This window comes from Clinocottus analis, unplaced genomic scaffold (genome assembly GCF_023055335.1).
Source record: "Clinocottus analis isolate CAN_PGR_092001 unplaced genomic scaffold, fCliAna1.0.p SCAF_8, whole genome shotgun sequence".
Taxonomy (NCBI): Eukaryota; Metazoa; Chordata; class Actinopteri; order Perciformes; family Cottidae; genus Clinocottus; species Clinocottus analis.
Genome location: NW_027176240.1, coordinates 6,458,611 through 6,477,081, shown reverse-complemented (window position 1 = coordinate 6,477,081; position 18,471 = coordinate 6,458,611). Strand labels below are relative to the sequence as shown.

The 18,471-nt window shown below is 42.5% G+C and overlaps 1 protein-coding gene across 3 annotated transcripts in view; it reads left to right on the top strand.

The window, feature by feature from the left end:
• The first annotated feature begins 340 nt into the window (after positions 1 to 340).
• The window catches only part of ccser2a (coiled-coil serine-rich protein 2a), a 46,126-nt gene continuing 27,995 nt past the window's right edge, over positions 341 to 18,471 (top strand). For all 3 annotated transcript variants that reach the window (XM_068568185.1, XM_068568187.1, XM_068568186.1), the window contains exons 1-3: positions 341 to 880; positions 13,019 to 14,511; positions 14,605 to 14,816. In XM_068568185.1, coding sequence (XP_068424286.1) covers positions 13,062 to 14,511; positions 14,605 to 14,816 — 1,662 coding nt within the window. In that variant the 5' untranslated portion in view covers positions 341 to 880; positions 13,019 to 13,061. The remainder of the gene's footprint in view (positions 881 to 13,018; positions 14,512 to 14,604; positions 14,817 to 18,471) is intronic.

Genomic DNA, 18,471 nt, shown 5'->3' with positions numbered 1-18,471 from the left:
ATCATGTCTGTGTTGTGGACAGCTGTGGCACCGATACCACGCGCACGCGTGCCCTCTCATTATGGTTTGACGTCAGATTAATGGCTGCACTTAGTTCACGAGCTGGTTTGCATTCGGTGAATGCAGCGCTTTTCGAAACACTTCGACTCAACAAACGGACCGAATAACCGGTAGACATTTACACCACGCTCACGAATATAGTACACATGGGCAGGCGGACCAGTACGTATCAGTCCGCGTCACCCTTTGAGACCCAGGTGACGTCTGTGAGCGCTCCGCCCAGCTGGGCGCGAGCGCACTACGTCACGTCAGACCGGTGAACCGCTTTTGGGAAGTCGGTCCGTCTACGCCGTCTGGTCGTCTGCTGCTCACTTCATGTACTTCAAGAACAACTAGGGGCTGTTTTTTGTTTTTTTTTCTATGAGGATTTTCACTGCGTTCACGTGTTTGTTTACGCCTTCCCGGGGTCGCTTTACGGACAAGTTTTCTTCCTTAGCCCGTCGTGCTCGGTTGTTGACGTCGCGACAGATAAACTAACGGTGACACTGTAGCCTCGGGCTGTTTTGAAGCTTAAAGTGGAAGTACTTCATGGAAATGCGAGGAATTCCCAACACGTTGTGTGTCCACTTCCCAGTGAGCTCGTCTTAAGAGCACAGAACATAGTTTGAAACATTAGTGCACCACGGTTAAAAGCTGTTCATTGAACTTGTGCAACGACCGCTCTGGGTTGACTATCGCCACATCAATGAAGCATCACGTTCAAAGACAGATTTATCGCTCAAAGTGAAACCACAAACTACCTCTTACTACTGCACAACATGTATTCGCAGGAGAAGGAACAAGTGGACTGCTGACTCATCGTAAACATGCTTGAATTCAGGTAAGTAAGTGAGTCAGGACACTTATGCCTTGTTGTGATTGTGAAATTATGGGAAAACAATTCAACTTAATGTGGAGGCAAGATTTACTGCCTTTTTAATTATTGTAGTAATAAACCCTCGTTTCCATGACTGGGTGTGTTTGGGTACGAAAGATGGTAACGTTAGCTGTGCATTTTTTTAAATATACTGATTCAGACAAATACGTAGTTATCCTCACTGAGCAGAAGAGGCTGTGTTTTCTGACGTCACAGCATCCCCCCAACCACCACTCATAACATGCCCTGGAAGGAGTCACTGTACCATGAATGAGAATGACCAGGCATTTTATGCATTGAGCATATTCAAAGTTACATATTACATAACAAACTATAACAGCTATTGTGCACACGCATACCATAGAGTAGATACATTGGGAGATTACTGTAGTGTTTGTGCAGTGTCTTGCCATGACAGACACACACACACAGTCTTTCTCAGTGTGTCTCTACAGTTAAGGCTCGAGGGGAACTTAAGCTTGTTTGTAGATGCACCACTCAGATGTGTGTGTGCCCCCTGTGCTCATGTCAGGATTAAAGGGTAACTTAAGATGTCTCGCAAGCTTTCCTGCTCCACTCAGACAGGAGTTCAAATTTAACCAGGGTTTTTATATCATGCAGTGCAGCCACACATATTCATATTTTTATACCGCAACTGAAGTTGCTGTCAGTCAAGTCTCATAACAACGTGTGTGTGTGTGTGTGTGTGTGTGTGTGTGTGTGTGTGTGTGTGTGTGTGTGTGTGTGTGTGTGTGTGTGTGTGTGTGTGTGTGTGTGTGTGCGTGTCATTTTAGGCTGTGATCTATTACAGCCCAGACGGTGCAAAGCGCCATGGCATCAACGTGCCGGCATAAATTAGGATAAGGCATGACTGATTATCTTTAGTGTAAGTGAGATGGACATCCCTGGTGTGCTCAGTGTTTGGGTGGGGTTGCGTATACACACACACACACACACACACACACACACACACACACACACACACACACACACACACACACACACGTTAATCCATGTGTATGTTCCTTAGGCACCTGTTGGCACATATAGCGCCACCTTGGCTGAGGGTGTGTTTACAATCTGATTCCCCCCAACAACAGCTGAATGTCTCCACTATGTGCCTGCCGGCTAAAGACCCCCCAAATTGCAGTTCAATACGTGAGGGTTTTTCCAGACTGTGTGTCTGTTGTCTGCCTGCCTTCATCTGTGCCCTAACCCTCAGTGTCTACTTACTGTGGAGATACACATGATGTCCGTTACCCTGTGCATAGTAGCCATTCCAAGACGCTGTAATGTGACCTTGAGGCCAACAGATAAGATGGCGTAGTGTGCTCGCATGATGCTAAAATTGGCTACTGACAACACAGAAAAGTGTTGAGTAATGTATCTTGTAATGGCAGAAATCACAGACTGAGGGAACCATGTAGATCAAGTGAGTGTCACGCCGCCTTTTCTAACTGTCAGACGTGAGCTGTTTCCATCTTTTACACTGTCGGTGTTGTGTTTACTGTGTATTGTGTGTTCTTTCTTAAGACTGGGGCATTGTGTATAAGTACAAGTTAATTGTGCTTATAGTGTTGTGCATGTTTTCATTTGTGTGTGTGTGTGTTGTGGTATAATTGATTTTACTTTGACTCTTCTCTGATCTTCCTTGACCTCTACTCTCTCTGTATGTGGCCTATCATCAGAGCTATACTTAGCCACGCTTATCAGTTGCCTCGGTAAGACCACAGATGTTTAAGGGCTTGGAATAGCTCAATGTGGAGCAGAGTGTAGACATTGGATCCCAGATGCACTGACAGGGTCAGAAATAATTCACAGGAGCTTGGCACAGGAAAGTCCTTCAAAGATCAGAAAATGCCATTGGAATAATAAAAATGAAAGACTGTCTGTCACGAATTCTTGATAAGATATATATATATATATATATATATATATATATATATATATATATATATATATATATATATATATATATATATATATATATACATATATAATCTCTTATTGAAAAACAGATAACTTCTCTAACCCTGCTAAGCCCTGTCCTGATGTGAAAGATTAAGTATAGTTGCTTTGACTTATGACATATTAACCTTTTTGTTGAAACATTTTATAGAGAGTGATACATATACAATCTCCTTATTTGCAATGTGAGAATAGCACAGTGGTTAACTGCTCTATTATATCAGTTTGTAGGTTTCATACAACGTCTCAACAGAAAGGAGCCTTATTACAGGATATAGAATGGGTTGAGTGGTTTTCACTGTGTACGACCTCCTCGTTGTGTGTTTACACAGGAGTCGTTGTGAACACAATGCAGTGCAGTGGCAGCAGGTGTGTGTCTTTATTGGCTCGATGACGACATGTATTGTCGAGACACAATGAGCAGTTGCTGAAATATCTGGCACTGCATATACAGATTTGGGTTTCTATCTCAGAGAGAGATTCTTATAGTGAAGACTTTTGAGCGGGTTTGCATTACGTGTCGTATCTTTTCTTTTTGTCCTCTAAGATGTGATTTTACCTTGTCAAGAAGTGCCTTACTTCCATTATACCTTCAATGTTTAGCCTTTATGCATTTTTTTTTGGTGTGACTTTTATGTTTAATGTGAAGTGGATGTTTTCTTTACGTTATGTACAAGTTCAATGTACATAACATTCTTTGACTCATTAATAACATTAACAGTCATCAGCTTTGTTGGAGAATACTGATATTGTGCATAATTTCAAGCTTCTATGGTATACCCATAATACATCCACTCAGGTGTAGCTACTTGTCCTGGTTAGACCTTGTGTGTGGGCGTGTACACTGACAGCACTTGATTGATGATGTCCAACATCCGTCTCCGTCTGATATCGACCTGAGCAGAATTCTAAATAGCTTTAAGTGAGTGTGCGTGGCCTTCAGGTCGAAGTAATGAGATAAAAATGATCTTTTGGATATTTATTTAGCAGATCAACATTAACTTCCTGCCATTACTTCCTGACTGTACTGTATATGATGCTTGAAGTCCTATGCCGAGTGCAGATTCAGAAGCATGGTGTGTTCAGTCTGTGCCTCACTGTGTGTTTGCACGTGACGGATAAAAGAAGCATGTGCCTCTGCGTCCTTCAGGCCCTCTCTGCCTCATTAGCGTCAGGTAATGTTCTGCATTAACCTCTCACTGCACCAGGCTGTCGGGGTGCTCTCTATAAAACCTTTACATCTCATTCAATAATCCTTTAAGGCTTTGAGTCATGTGACATTATATAGAGTCTTTATATCGTTGGGATCAGGCACTGGACAACTACTGTGAGCTGCGTATTGTGGGTAAAACTTCTGTGTGCTTTCCGCTCAAACCCTGCTGAGTCACTCTCAAATACAGTATGCGACCGGCTGCGATATGCATGGCTCTGTTCAAAATAGATGTTTTTTTCTTAGACGTGATGTTTTGTTTCCAGAGCGCTGCCCAGCAAACAAAACTTGTCTTGAGTGTCTTTGTTCTCGCTTGCTACCAGTTTTATTGGGTGCGTCGCCTCTTTTTGGTCACTCCGGTACTGTCATATCATTATCTAAATTTCCATTTCACCCATGGTAACGGGGTCATGACTCAATCCTCGTGTCCTGTTCAATGGCAAAAGGGCTGTCCTTAATGTCTGTGCTGTTGCTTGCACAGACATGAAGTGTATATTCAAATACTGTGTTTGCGTGACAGGCTCAACTGCAGCATCTGTCGTCACCATAGAATGGACTTCACTGTGCACAATAGCCTTTCTGTGCTCACAGCGTCCACACAGCGGGGTTTATCTAGCCACAACCACAGCCAATGAATATTCTGCCAGATTATCCCAGACGGCTCCTGAGGTGAAAAGAAAGGTTACTCTATTGTAGCAGGCACTCTTTTGGATGGGTCCCCCTCGAGTTTCATCAGTTGACTTAATAGCGCCAGTCCTTTGAAGAACGGGACACAAAGTTACGGCATTTGATGGATGTTAACCCACGAACTGGCGCCTTATTTGATACGAGGAGGCCTTGTTCTTGCCGGCCTCGCGTTAGACTGTCTGCTAGTTACTGTAAAAGCATGTGCTGCCTCAGAAAAGCGTTGAGGTGGGGTGAAGTGTTCGTTAGGAGAATCAACTTGATGGGGTGAGTGGATAGGAAGGAGGCACAGGAACAGAGGGAAGTTTGGCAGAGAGGAAAGAGCAGTGCATTGTCCGTTAACAGAGGATACATCCCCCAGAAACCTGGTCTATTAAAAGCTTATAATTTAGGCTGTGTTTCACATGCAAGGCCTTACCATGAGGTTCATTTGCTGAAAGCCTCTCACCACTCATGACAGCAGGCCTGTGTTTTGTAGTGTAAACAGGACGTTTATAAGCTGGAGATGTTTCAGATCAACCCACACGTGACGTCGGTGTGAAGAAAAGCCGTTGATTCAGCAGAGAATTTGATGTCGTTGTTCTGATATCAAAGAAAATGTTGGGGGGGGGAAGGAAGGCAGGCGGTTGCTGAACTGGCCATAACACTACAAGTGACCCTGTGTGTGTGTGTGTGTGTGTGTGTGTGTGTGTGTGTGTGTGTGTGTGTGTGTGTGTGTGTGTGTGTGTGTGTGTGTGTGTGTGTGTGTGTGTGTGTGTGTGTGTGTGTGTGTGTGTGTGTGTGTGTGTGTGGTCGCTGGGTCTTTTCATGAATCACTTCAAGGGGATCTGGTAGCGGTGCATAATCCGATACATGTGCCTGTACTCTTTGTGATCTAAAAGCATGAAACATCATACTGATACATTAACTGTATATCTTAACAACAGATCATAGAAAATGCTTTCGCAACAGCATGACTTCCTGTTTCCTGCCAATATACATTTCAATAGATGTTTTTTATAGAGGATTTCAGCTTGACAGGGTGAAGATCCTTCACTGTCATGTTACATGTTCATGCACATGCATTCTTTGTTGTGCTAATAGGTGACTTGGGATATTTTGAGTCAAAACAAAGACTTTATTCACAATTATAGAAGAAAAATACCTCATTTGTAATCTAATCATAGTCATTATTGTTTGGACTGCAACAGTTTATTGCTTTAAATATTGATTTTTGATATTTTGCACTTCAGATTGGCAAAGAAAACGCTCTGCAACTATCAACATACTCGTATAATTTGCTTGCCTCCAAACCAAATCAATTAACATAGGAACTCAGCAGTGGTTGAGCTCAAAATAACCGTTTTATTCTATCATGTCATGGTTGGAGAAGATGACAGCTGATGAAAGGGATGGTTGGTAAAGGAAGAAAGAGACTCGAGAAAGAGATGGCAGATCATACCGGGAGTTACATCTCAGTGAACATTGGACATTTGAAAGATAGTCAGAAAGAGGATCAATGGGCCCACGGTGCCCTCTAAAAGGCTCTGCTAACCTGTTTAATACAACACATTAATGAGCTACAGGCTTACTGGGTTTGTCGCTCTTCCATTACACCATGGAGTCAGTTCAGGTGAGAGAGTTTTATCACTTAACTTAGAATATCGTTGGTAGCAGTTGTGTGATTTGTGGTCTACGTGAAGTTGAAATGCTCCAAAAAGAAAAGTTAGCCTCGGGGCTGCAGTCCGCCGTGCCTTCGGCTACCATCTACATAAACGACTAAAATGAACTTGCTGACAGTGATTGACACTTGCGCTGTAGCCCTTGTGGCCAATCAGAAGGTGAGAATCAAAAGGAGCTGTCAAATGCCCTGCAGTCGTCTCATAGTGAGGTTCAAGTGAAGGTCATGTGGACGAGAAAACGGATATTCACATGTCTGTCCATTCATGCACCACACATACATTTTTAACTAAATGTTAAAGCAGAGAGAGAAGGGGTGTTTGGAGGAATGTGGTCGAGGTAATTAGTGTGTGAACTTCTGGGCTGCTCAACAGAGATAATTAGATTCTGACTATTATATAGGTGGAGACTTCAAATAAGCCCATTGGGCTTTCTGCCTCTGTGATGTTATTTATCTCTGTTATGTTTGTTTATTGTTTTAAATAGTGCAAAAATAATGAAATAATAAGGCAGGAGTAGAGGTATTCTTATGTATGTGTCAGGGTGGATGCTGAGGAATTCATTCTGGTTTATTTGTCACTATCTTGGTTCGGTGCATTCATCTTAAATGAATGCAGGGTTAACAAACAAACAAACACTATTTCAAAGTAATTTGGTGTAAAATGTTTTCAGTACAAAAAAGGCTCTCAAAATCGTTAATTTTAAAGAACACCAATTAAATGCAGTTTGTATTTAACAGCTGCCTTTGATTAATGCTTGTTAATAGAAGCCGACCATGAAGCAATTTAAAAGCTGAAGACAGGTTGTGTTTTAGTCTTTGACTTTATTGCTGCTGACGTGGGTTGGATCAGACGCCCCGCTGTGATTTATCACGCTGACAAACAGGAGATATTGAGGACCTGGCGATGCTCGTATTGTTTTACTGCTGGCACTCGGCTGAAAACGGTTGACTGAGTGGAACCAGTATGCTGTCGACCATGAAATGAGTAGGGGAAATTGAACTCGCATTGAATCTTTACGAGAACCACAACAAATCCCTCTTTGCTGGAGTGACTTTTCATGTGCAGCTCAGTGCCAGGCAGGGTCTGTTTTCCTATTTCTCCCCTCTGGTGATCCTCATGACAGTATATGGCAGCACGCACACTGAAAAGTGCTACTTTAGCTGGTTGCTAAAACTTTTTGAGCCGGGAGTTAAGTGGCTTTAGTCTTTAGACTTTGTACCATAATATGAATTACTGATCAGATTGTTTCCTGCTACAGATAATCTTTTTTATTACTTGAAATTAGTCTTTGAAATTTTTATTTTCTTACCCCTCAAAACATAAATCCTCCTCACCCACTTGCATCACACTGGGTGGGGCTCCTCAAAGATCCTCTATCAAATATTAAACACACCCATAAAGTCTCTGTTCTCCACACACACACACACACACACACACACACACACACACACACACACACACACACACACACACACAAACATGCAAGAAGAGAGCCAGGCAGCAGACAGACCGACCTCTGAGGAGTGTCTTCCTGTTCCTGCTCTCTTTCCTCTGAGTGCTACCTTACTTTCAGTTCAGATGATGGAGGAAACAGAGTGACATGGCAGGGTCGAGCTCTGACTCTGGGATGAAGATGATTGGACTAGTCAACATAAATTCACTGGTTTAAGGTAATGTTTTCTAATCTACTTTTCTGTGGTGCATTAAGATAAAAAAACTAACTCCATGTTGTGTCTTTGTGTTACTGTGCTCATCTAGTGTAGTGTTACATGTAATGAGTGCATACTGTAGTTCTCAATGTAGCATGTTGCCACACCTTAACTGTCTTTCTCCATCTTACTGTGCTAACTCACTACACTCTGTTGGTCTCATCCATTCGAACGACCACAGTTAGTTCCAGCATTACCACACAGTCTCTGCTGTCTCATTGGATTAGCATCACAGAGCATCAGTGCAGCTCAGCCCAGTATTGCTTTCACTCGATACACATTAGCCTAGCGTCAGTGTTGCTTTCATCCCTGTCTCATACTATTAGCCTGCTCTAATGGCACTCTGTTAATCTCTTCAGGGACACAGCTATGGGCCTCTACTACTGCTCTGTCCAGATGACGGGCCTGGTTATTACTCCACTGGGATTCTGGACCACGTCAATATATGGAAATGAGAAATTGCACTTTGGTTTAGATTCAGGAGGAAGCGAGATTTGGTCCATATGTTTGTTGTCAGGTTATATTTTTTAAAGCAATCATCCATTCTCAGATCAGAAACTTTGAATTAGATATCATCAGGCCTACATATTTTCTTTAAAACATTAATCGGTGGTGTGGTTGGTCAAAACAAGCCCTTGAATTTGTCGGGAGTCTTCACGGACAAGAAGGAAACAGCTCTTGGATAGTGGTCATGTGTGCGTCTGGGTGTTCCTTTTTATCTTGTATAAGTGTGGAGCCAGCTTGGTGACAAACTAGGCTCTTCCGACAGGGATTATATAACTAGAATCCATATAAATGATTGAAGGACAGATTTCTAAAGATGTCCAGAAAGATACAGAGAGACAGATGGAGGTAGGGAGGAGTTGCAAGTTGCAGCTGCCTTCAACATCATACTATGAAACAGTGCCAGAAGAAAGTCCTCATCTTTTCTTGCTCCTTCCTGTCCTTCACTCCACGTCTGACCGACTTCATCATGGAGGTGAACCACCGTATTTAAGGGTTTGAAAAGCTAAGACATAGTGGTTTATATATGTTTTATTCAAAAAAGAATATGGTCTTTTTGTTAAGTCTTTTTGAAGCTACTTTTTTGTTTGTATTTTCAGCCTCCGCAGTTACAAACACTGCGGTTGTATTTTAGAAAGCTATTCTGAAGATTTAAAGACAATTTAACACTCTACACAGGAAAGAGAATAACAGCTAGGAACAAGTACAACAAAGCTTGGCAAATAAAGCTGAAGAATAGAAAAATATAATAAAAAAAAAAAAGCTTGAAAAATAGTTGGCCGTACTGTATACTTGGTGCGTCACAGTCAGTACACGGTAGTTACGGTTAATAGACGTGTTTATATAGTATATATGTCATAAACAGCTCATATACACTACCATCACAAAGGACTCAAGTTTTACTCATAGCGTCAAGTTTTGATTTCAGTTCCAGATATTGTTTCATGTTTTCTTTCCAAAATTCTATAGAAAAAGGGATTGCTTTACACAAAATAAAAAAAATGTCATCCCTTACTCTCAAATTAAATTCTCCCCTTCTCAAGCTTCCAAAATTGAATGAGGAAGAATGAAGAGAGAAAAGATCGATGAAGCCTGACGTTCTGCTCTTGAGAGACGGTGCTGAGACTTTGTAATGATAGAGAACTATGAGCGTTGGGAGTTGGGGTCAGACCGGCTGTGGGGATACACAGCAGAATGGGGGATTTACTGTGTGTAGTAGAGCACATCCATTCATGCGAAGCCCCAATGACCCAATAGATCATAGCCCTCGGCCTGTCGCATCCTATCTGCATCCATCCTGTTACTCTGGGAGAATGCATCGTTGTAGTGTGTGTGCAGTTCAAAAGTGAAAGCTTTGCCAGAGGAGGAATAAACATCCTTATTCTTGCAGAATCACATTTTTCTGTCTGGCTGTCCTCTGAGTCGGAAATAAAGTAAGGCCAAATAGCCTCACTGGCAGACAGACAGAAAGCTCCCATTCCCTGTCCGACAGAGGGTAAGAAAAGATGTCATCTCACCTTCCTGCTGAAGGATCACTGCTGATCTAGCAGGAGATCTCTCTGTGGGAGAAGCCAGCCTGAGCTCTTGTCTCACAGTCTCTTCATTTCTAACGCTATTTAACATTATCTATCTGCATCTCACACGCCTCTTCTCTTTGCAATTATTTTTACTCCCTCTGCTGTGTATTGTTAGTTTCCTTTGATAGGGAGTGAAACAATGGTAAAACCATTCAAGCACCGGGTGATATTGGATGTTAATCTTGGCTCTTCATCACTTCTAGGAAGCAGACACAATCTATAAAACATTCAGGTTTTGGGAAATCGTGATACAACTTTTATTTTTTTGTTGCTTTACAGTGCAATGAAGAATACAGACAAGAAAACAAAGACAAACTTAATTATTTACACTATCTCTGTAGATCTTTATGTCGAATCGGCTTAAAAAATATCAACAGCAGAAAATCAACAGCTTAGGCTTGTTAGACTGCCTCTTGGTGTAGTGCCAATCATTTGTTTTGACTGTAACATTATGTTTTTCACCATATAAAGGTATGATTATAACTCTTACTTCAGTTGAAATGTGCCTCCCTGGACTGTCTTAACATTATTTATCCCTTCACACTGTCAAGATTTCACGTTTTGCTTCAAATGGCAGTGTAGAGTCACGAAAAACACATTGTTTGCCCCGGTTGATGTGGGTTTAGTGCAAGCCATTATAGACCCGAGTGAAGCTCTGGGATATTTATTTACAGGACAGTACTCTGGGGAGAAGGGGAGGGGGCGATGGCCTTCAGATATGACCGTTTGACAGATGGCCTGCATGGTTTAGTGCCCTACCTCTGAATGTGTGTCAGTCAGTTAGAATGTCGTTGTTTATTTGTGGTCCTTTTGAGCTGACCTGTGTCTTTGTGTGAGTATAAGGAAATGATAACCATGTTGTGTTGCTCACACCGTGTAATACAACCAGTCATTTACTGTAATGTGGCCAGATTCTTTCTATTTTTTCTAATTCTTTGACAACGTATTTACAGATTTTTTACAATAATAATTTCCTAAAAGTGCACCGATGATGTACGTGGACATTTTTACATTCAATTTTCATCAATTGCGCCTTTAAATATACAGCAGCCCGATACTATTAACAAAACTATCATATGACAAGAATTGAAGCTGTGGATTTCTTTAAGGTGACATAGGTCAAGAAACTTCAAAGAAAACTCCAGCACTGCAGAGGGACATCTCGCAGTGGCTGCATAATGAGTGCGATGACCCAGATGAATGAACATTTGCCACAGCAGTGCGTGAATCTGCCACGCTGGATGTGAATGCAATTTGAGAGGTTCTGGGGTCATTCACAGCAGAAAAAAAACCCTGATCGAATCGCTAACCCCTCCTCCCCCCTCCCCAGGGCAAAGAGGCTTTGGTTGCCCTGCCTGCACATGCTGACCTGATTTTGTGTGTAACTGTGTGTTTTAGTGTGTGCATCCATGCGTGTTTATGAAACAGATTAGGATGGTGGCATAGCCAGACTTCTATGGCAGTGGCAAGTGTGTCTCTTTGATTGTAGACACGTGTGTCTGTGCATGGGAATGTGGGGCAACGTGGCGTTTTTTTTTCAGATTAGGAGACCCACATTGTAGCACCCCTCCCCCACCCCTTCAAAAATGGAGTGGATTTAAGTTTCCGCAGTATCTGCCTTGGTATCTTCGTGCCAGTTTATGAAAGGATTCACTCACATGCGATACACTGATTGGTCTACTGTATATGAGCAGCATCCATTTCTTAAAAGTGAATTTGTATTTGTGAATATCAAAATTGTTTGATGCAACAATCATTTATCTTCTACAAGGGGAAAAAGTTTTTATGAACTGCTTTGCTCCCTCATGCAGATGGATCACTTTCTGCTAACCACACCAGCCATCTGGATCTCAGTAACGTTCATATTCATAATCTTGCAGCACTCGCCAGATGGATGTTACACGCAGGTGCACCACCAACACATGTACACTTGTCACATGGCTGATTGGAACTGAATTAATTTAACAATCAGTAGCAGGAAACGGCCCTGTGCTCTTCCCCTATTGGCTTCACATGTTCAACGTCCCCCATTCACTATTCATAGTGCTGGCCACCTTCGGAGCACATGGTTTCTTCTTGTCCACCAGGTTTTGTCTGTTAGCCCATTCTTTTGTTGGCCAGGTTTGTTGGCACCGTATCCTCCAAAATCAGTGCCAGCTACAGGTCTTCAAAGGTCTTGAAAGTCTTCATTTTATTTATCCTCAAGTTTTAGAAGATTTGACATTTACATTTTCAACCAAATCACGACAAGCTTACTATTCAGTTTCCTGCACTGGATTTAGTTTCCTACAGTTTGGATTAAAATTTGTTGCATCAAGACAGAGCTTGAGTTGGCCATTATGTCTCTCACATTACCACGTGAAAGCATCATGCCAGACTTTCCGTGACAAAGTCTCAAGTCACCCTGTAAGCTTGCCAGCTTAATCCCTAATGCTCCTCACAGTGAGCGGTCTTTGAAAAGGAGAGAGACATGCAACCACTGCAGGAGGTGGACAGATCAAGCATTCATAGTATTACTGTTTCTCTTTACAGATATGAAAACATTACAGATAAGGGCATACCTTCACAAATGTGTGTGCTTGTGTGTCTGACTGCATTTTTAGTCAACTACGTTTGAGTTTCTTCTTTCACTCAACCCATTATGGGACTTTTGGCTTTTTTATTTTTGTTATCAAAGATTGTCAAATATGTTAACCACTTAGAGTAAGATGTAAAGTTACTTGTCGGTGTGTCCCAAGTGAAATAATGGACACTTGAATCTCATCATCTTTTTTTTATTCTTTCCCCAGTTGAGTGTGATTCCATGTTCCTCCATGCCTTTATTGGCATCCGATGGAAGAAAAAGCATCCACCAAGTCTGCCATGGTGTCTAGACTGCCTAAGTTCGGTGGACGCTCCTCAACTGGTGGTGCTAGCCCTTTGACAAATGGTACCACACAGCCAACCACCCCTTCCCAGGATGGTAAGACCACTCCCCCGGGAACACGGCCGAATGGTGTGATCCGTGCCTCTCCTTTTTCACTGAAATGGAAGAAAGATGAGGGGACGACCCCCTCGAGCCCAACCACCCCAGCCAGCCCTGGAGATGGAGTGGAAGACAAGTCTCAGACACAGCTTCCCTCATTGGCAAAGGAGGTAAAGAACGTCTCTCCGGCGACACCCAAGATGCGGAGGTCAGGTGCTTTGATGGTGGCCATCTCCAGTCCCAAAGCCATCCCTAGACAATCCTTAAAAATGAGTCCCAAAGGAGGGACCAAGCTAGGACAAAGCCCACTGAATGGAGGTCCTAAAATGGGACAAAACGGCTCCGGCACTCCTGCTCGAGCAGGGTCAGAGTCCCGCCTTGTCCGGCCAAGGTTTGAATCCAGCTCTCCCAGAAGTAGCTCTCAAGACAGCCTGTCCCAGTCCAGTGACAGCCTGAAGACCTTAGCACAGGACAACATGGTGCGGTCGAACAGCTTCACTCACTTTAAGCAGATTCCCTCGCCCACCAGCCTGCCCATGATACGGTCCTTCTCTTTTAACCGGGCTGTGGAGCTAGCCAAGCCTCTCACGAACACTCAGCTCCGGCCTCCTCGGAGTAGTTACCTCAAACCCCCTCAGTTGAGCAATGGTAGAGTAGGTTTAGGACTTGGAGGCCTAAATGGCAGTCTTGGATGTTCAGGAAGTCTTGGTGGAGGACTTCAGTACAGTAGACCGCCTTCAGCTGCCTCCTCTCTGCCAACCCTCTCAATCCCTCCAGCACCCAACACTCCCAACGCTTTGAGGAAGCCACTACTCCCCAGTTGTGTCCTGACCAAATCACTGGGCAGCAGTGGGGGGGCTTTGGGCTTCAGGCTAGCTCGAACTGGGCAGGCTAAGCAGCAGAATAATCTTTTTCCAGGAAGGGTCAAGGGGGATATCAAACCCTTAGCTGCACCTGAATGTGCAGGGCTAATAGGGGTCACAATAGACATTGAGCGGACTGCTGAGGGTGACAAAGCAGACTCACAGAGTGACAGTGATGGAAGCTCTGGAGCAGGAAAAGGAGGAGGGAGTGAATTGCTTATGAAGGTCTCTGGCCAGACAGCGGCCGAGACTCTGGAGGACATGTCCTTATCTTCAGCCTCGTCTCTAGACAGAGGCGACACCAGTGAAGAGTTTCTTGATGACTTTGACAATGTGGGAGATGTGTTCAATGATGGAGACCTGCCTGACAACAGACAAGCTGCCAGCACTACTCAAACCCGCTTACACAGCTTTCTCATTGAGACCCTTGACTGGGACTCTATGGATCTGGCAGGTAAAAAAAAAAAGATTTGAAAGAAAATTCTTGTAGAAATGTGTGTTACATTTGTTTCAGTTGTTCAGTAAAGCATTTATACATCATCTGCAGGGCATACAGAAGAAAGCCCTATGCAGGACTCCCAGGGACCACTTGGGTTGTCTTCAGAGCAGAGTGATGTCCTTCAGGCTTCGTCTGTGGAGCTGTCCCCCTCCAACAGCTCTGGTGGAACCTACATGTGGGATGAGGATGGTCTTGAGCCCCTTGGGGGCCCTCGAACACGTCCCTGTGACAGCTATGAGGATTCAGTGCTCAACAGCATGGTGAGTCCTAGATTCCTACTTTTATGAATGAAATCATTTATTAATTTAATTTAATATTAAATCCCAAAAACCATGACCTTTGTTAATTGGTTAGTCCTAAAATTCCATCTTTCTTGAAACTATTTTCCCACTGGTTCCACTTTTGCCACTGTCTTGACTAATTGACATGAGACCTTTAAATCAATTATAAGTTTAAGCTCTGCTATGTTTTGAAGTATATCTCACTTGTTAATATCTCACTGAAAAGAAAATATGCACTCTCGTTGTCAGGTTTGCCAACAAGCCCCCCATGCCCTTCACTCTTTTTTTCTGAATGCCAACTGATAGATTGCTCTGTCACATAATTTACCAAGGGAGAGGGATGGAGAGCAGCCAAAACCTTTTAGCGATAATAGGGTTACAAAGGCTTAAAACTTCCGAAATTGATTGCTAGTTGGCAAAGACTAGGCTTGTATGACTGAGAGTGTTGACAGAAATGTTAAGGGTATGCCACCTTAATAAAAGATGGTGAAATACTTGGTCTGATTCAAATTATGATGAGTTACTCTAATCCTGTCTTCTCTCCATTGGCTCCCTGTTGTTTTTAGGATTGATAAGATATTACTGATTACTTTTAAAGCACATCTGTGCCTGGCCCCTCGGCCACATAGCAGAAATTTTGTCCCAATACAGCCAGCTCGCAGACTTAGATCCTCAGGTAAAGCCTTCTGGCTGGTCCAAAGTCAAGCTTAAAACTAAAGGGCCGTGCTTTTGCCATCAGGGTCCATTTTCTTTGGAACGACCTGCCTGCAGAGTTACGGCTCGCAGAATCAGTCATCTCTTTTAAATCACTTTAAAGCCACTTTTATAGACTTACTTTAGAGGATGTGGTCTTTTTATCGTCTTTTAGTGCTTTCCTCCCTCTTTCCTCCTTATTTTGTCTCTATTTCATTGATATTTGCTATTGTTTGTATCTATTGTTGTGTTTTATCTTTTACCCTAGTGTTCTCTTGCTCTTGGTCTTGCTCGCTGGCACAGCATACAATAATTCAAGCGTCATAAGGTTAACTAAAAGACTAAACATGTTGGCTCGTAATATACATTTCAAAAACTAGATCACCTTCAATTACATACTGCATACTGAATCAATATGTTTTACTCTAAATTAATTACTGTTGTACCACTATTATCCTATTACATATGAATTTAAGGTATTTTTCTTCATAAATAATACAATTGTGCAGTATTATGTATAATTATCTGTGTAATAATCTGTCATCAGAAAAGTTAAACTTTTTTTAAAGGTCCATCCAAGTGTTTGTTATGCTGTGTACAGTAATGCGGGTCTTATTTGTTATGTCATTAAGCTCAGCTTCATTTAGTTGGAGGTTGACTGCTAATGTACTTAAGGGCCACTATCAGCCGCATATGTATACTGTCCTTGTAGACCTGGCTACAAGCCTTTTTTTACCAAGACACACACACTCTTTGTGGTTTAGTCCATTAAGCAGTTCCACTTTTAAATAATTCCTCCTTCCTTCTTTAATTAGGGATTAAACCGGCAGAACAAAGACTGAAAAGGAAAGCAAAACTGTCTAGAGGTTTCTGCCGACTCTCACTGCCGGCTTCATGCCAAGGCCTCTCTTTCTCTGAGAGGAACGCTGACCTGGCCCCCAACTGCATGTTAATAGCGTCGCTGGCCTTCATTTTGGTTCTCTGTATTCCTGTACCACGGCACCTGCTCTCAGGAATGCATAAAGAGCTTAAAATGAGCTGGATTAGAAATGATATAATAAGCTTTATGTGTTTTCTACTTTTACCATGTGATGTGGGCACAAACTTTGAGTCACTGAAAATGTAATGGAGGAGAAAGCCATATTTGTGTGCGTGCTTGTGTGTATTGTGTAGTGGATTAGTTGAACTGTCATCATGGGGTAGACTTGTTTGATGTTTTGAAAAGGAAAAATGTAACAGACATTCCGTAGTAGCAGACTGGAGATAATAGCTCATGACCATAGCTTGTGCATTTCACCATCACGTGGTCCACCTACATTGTCATATTTTACTGTAAATTGACACAATATTATAGATATTATTCCTCAAATCTTTGCAGAATTACTTAATTAGAGAATAATCAAATACAGATGAGACTTAGAATCCGTCCTGTCTTCTACTGATTTTGATTTTGTTCCTCTTCACGCGACTTGCCTGCCAGTCAGCACTCTATTAGACTGTTATTGTACAACTTATTATCATGTCATTTTGCACTTAAAATAATTGAGCAAAAAGAGTGATTAGAGAGACGTAAAGCCCAAATCCAATGCTCATACGACCAGTGAAATGAATGAAACGGCCACAGGGCTTGACCGGATGATCCGTTTCTCCTGCGAGTGTAACTGGAGACTATTATTGCATCAGTAATCATTTGCGGCCCTCGACCGATGCAGCGACATCCAACAAATGTGTGGAGGATGAATAACTGCAATTTTGCGGCTTGTCTGAAACCTTTCTTAAAAAACGTGACATTTTCTTTACCTTATGCTGCATGCTACCAACGCTCTCTCTCAGTATCGCTCTACTGAACATTTGCAGCAAGAATCTGGCCTTATTTTCTGTAAGAGAGGGCCGGGTCTGTTGGTGCCAGTTGGGTGAGTGGGAGCTAAAGAGGAGAAATAGATTAAAGAGGAAAAGAGTAGAACCTGAAAGAGAAAAGGGAGAGACATACTGGAGTGACTGATTGCTGATGTGTGAAGATCAGCTCTAAAGGGAGTTGGCCTTTTGATATATTTAACTGAGGTATTTGATTAGAGGAAATGAGCCCACTTACTGTAATTGGCTGCACGAAGCGCTCTCGATCCCACCACTTTTTTCATCTGTTTGTGTGTTTCACTCTTACTCATTCATCCCTTGTTCACAGAGTAAATATGTCCAAGTAATGAGCAAACTATAAAGAAAACCATGAATAGAATCCTGTCAAAAAGCAGTGTCTATGTCCAAAATGATTCTTAATTCTTTCAAATTTACCCAGTGTTATCCATGTGATTTGTAATGACAAAGTTGGCATCACACAATGTATCAATGTGTTTTTTTGTTGTTGTCGTATTTTAATGAAATGTATAGTTTGCCATGAAAGCTACTGCTGCTCTGAATTGGATGCTGCAGAAAAATACACGCCGGGTAATTAGGCCCAGGTTTAATCTTCTGAAAAGTCAAGACATGCAATCATAGCTCCAAGGAAAAAGAACAATAAACCCTCTGAAGACAGACTGGAACTGTGTAAGCAAAACCCTCCTTGCGTTGGATTCTTGATGGTAGTAGAGAATTAATTGGATATTCAGCTCCTGGCAGGTTTAGTTTACTATGCTGCAATGGCGCGATCAGTCCACTTGGAGGCACTGTGCATCTTTAATACGACACAACGTATGTGTGTGTCTGCTCGAGCTCCTGGTTTGTGTGTCCCAGTATTTTTCTGGCTATATATGGCTCCATCTGCATTCTTATGCCTTTGTGCAGAATCAAGGAGTGGGCTACCTGAGCTGATAATAACATTCCCATGATGCACCGTGGAGCTCGGTACTGTACCGGCTTTACAAAATTGGCATTATGAAACAGAGGGGCCACTTCTCAGTGGCTGTTAATGTCTCCCAGGCCTCAGCACAATTTATCATGCAGTGCA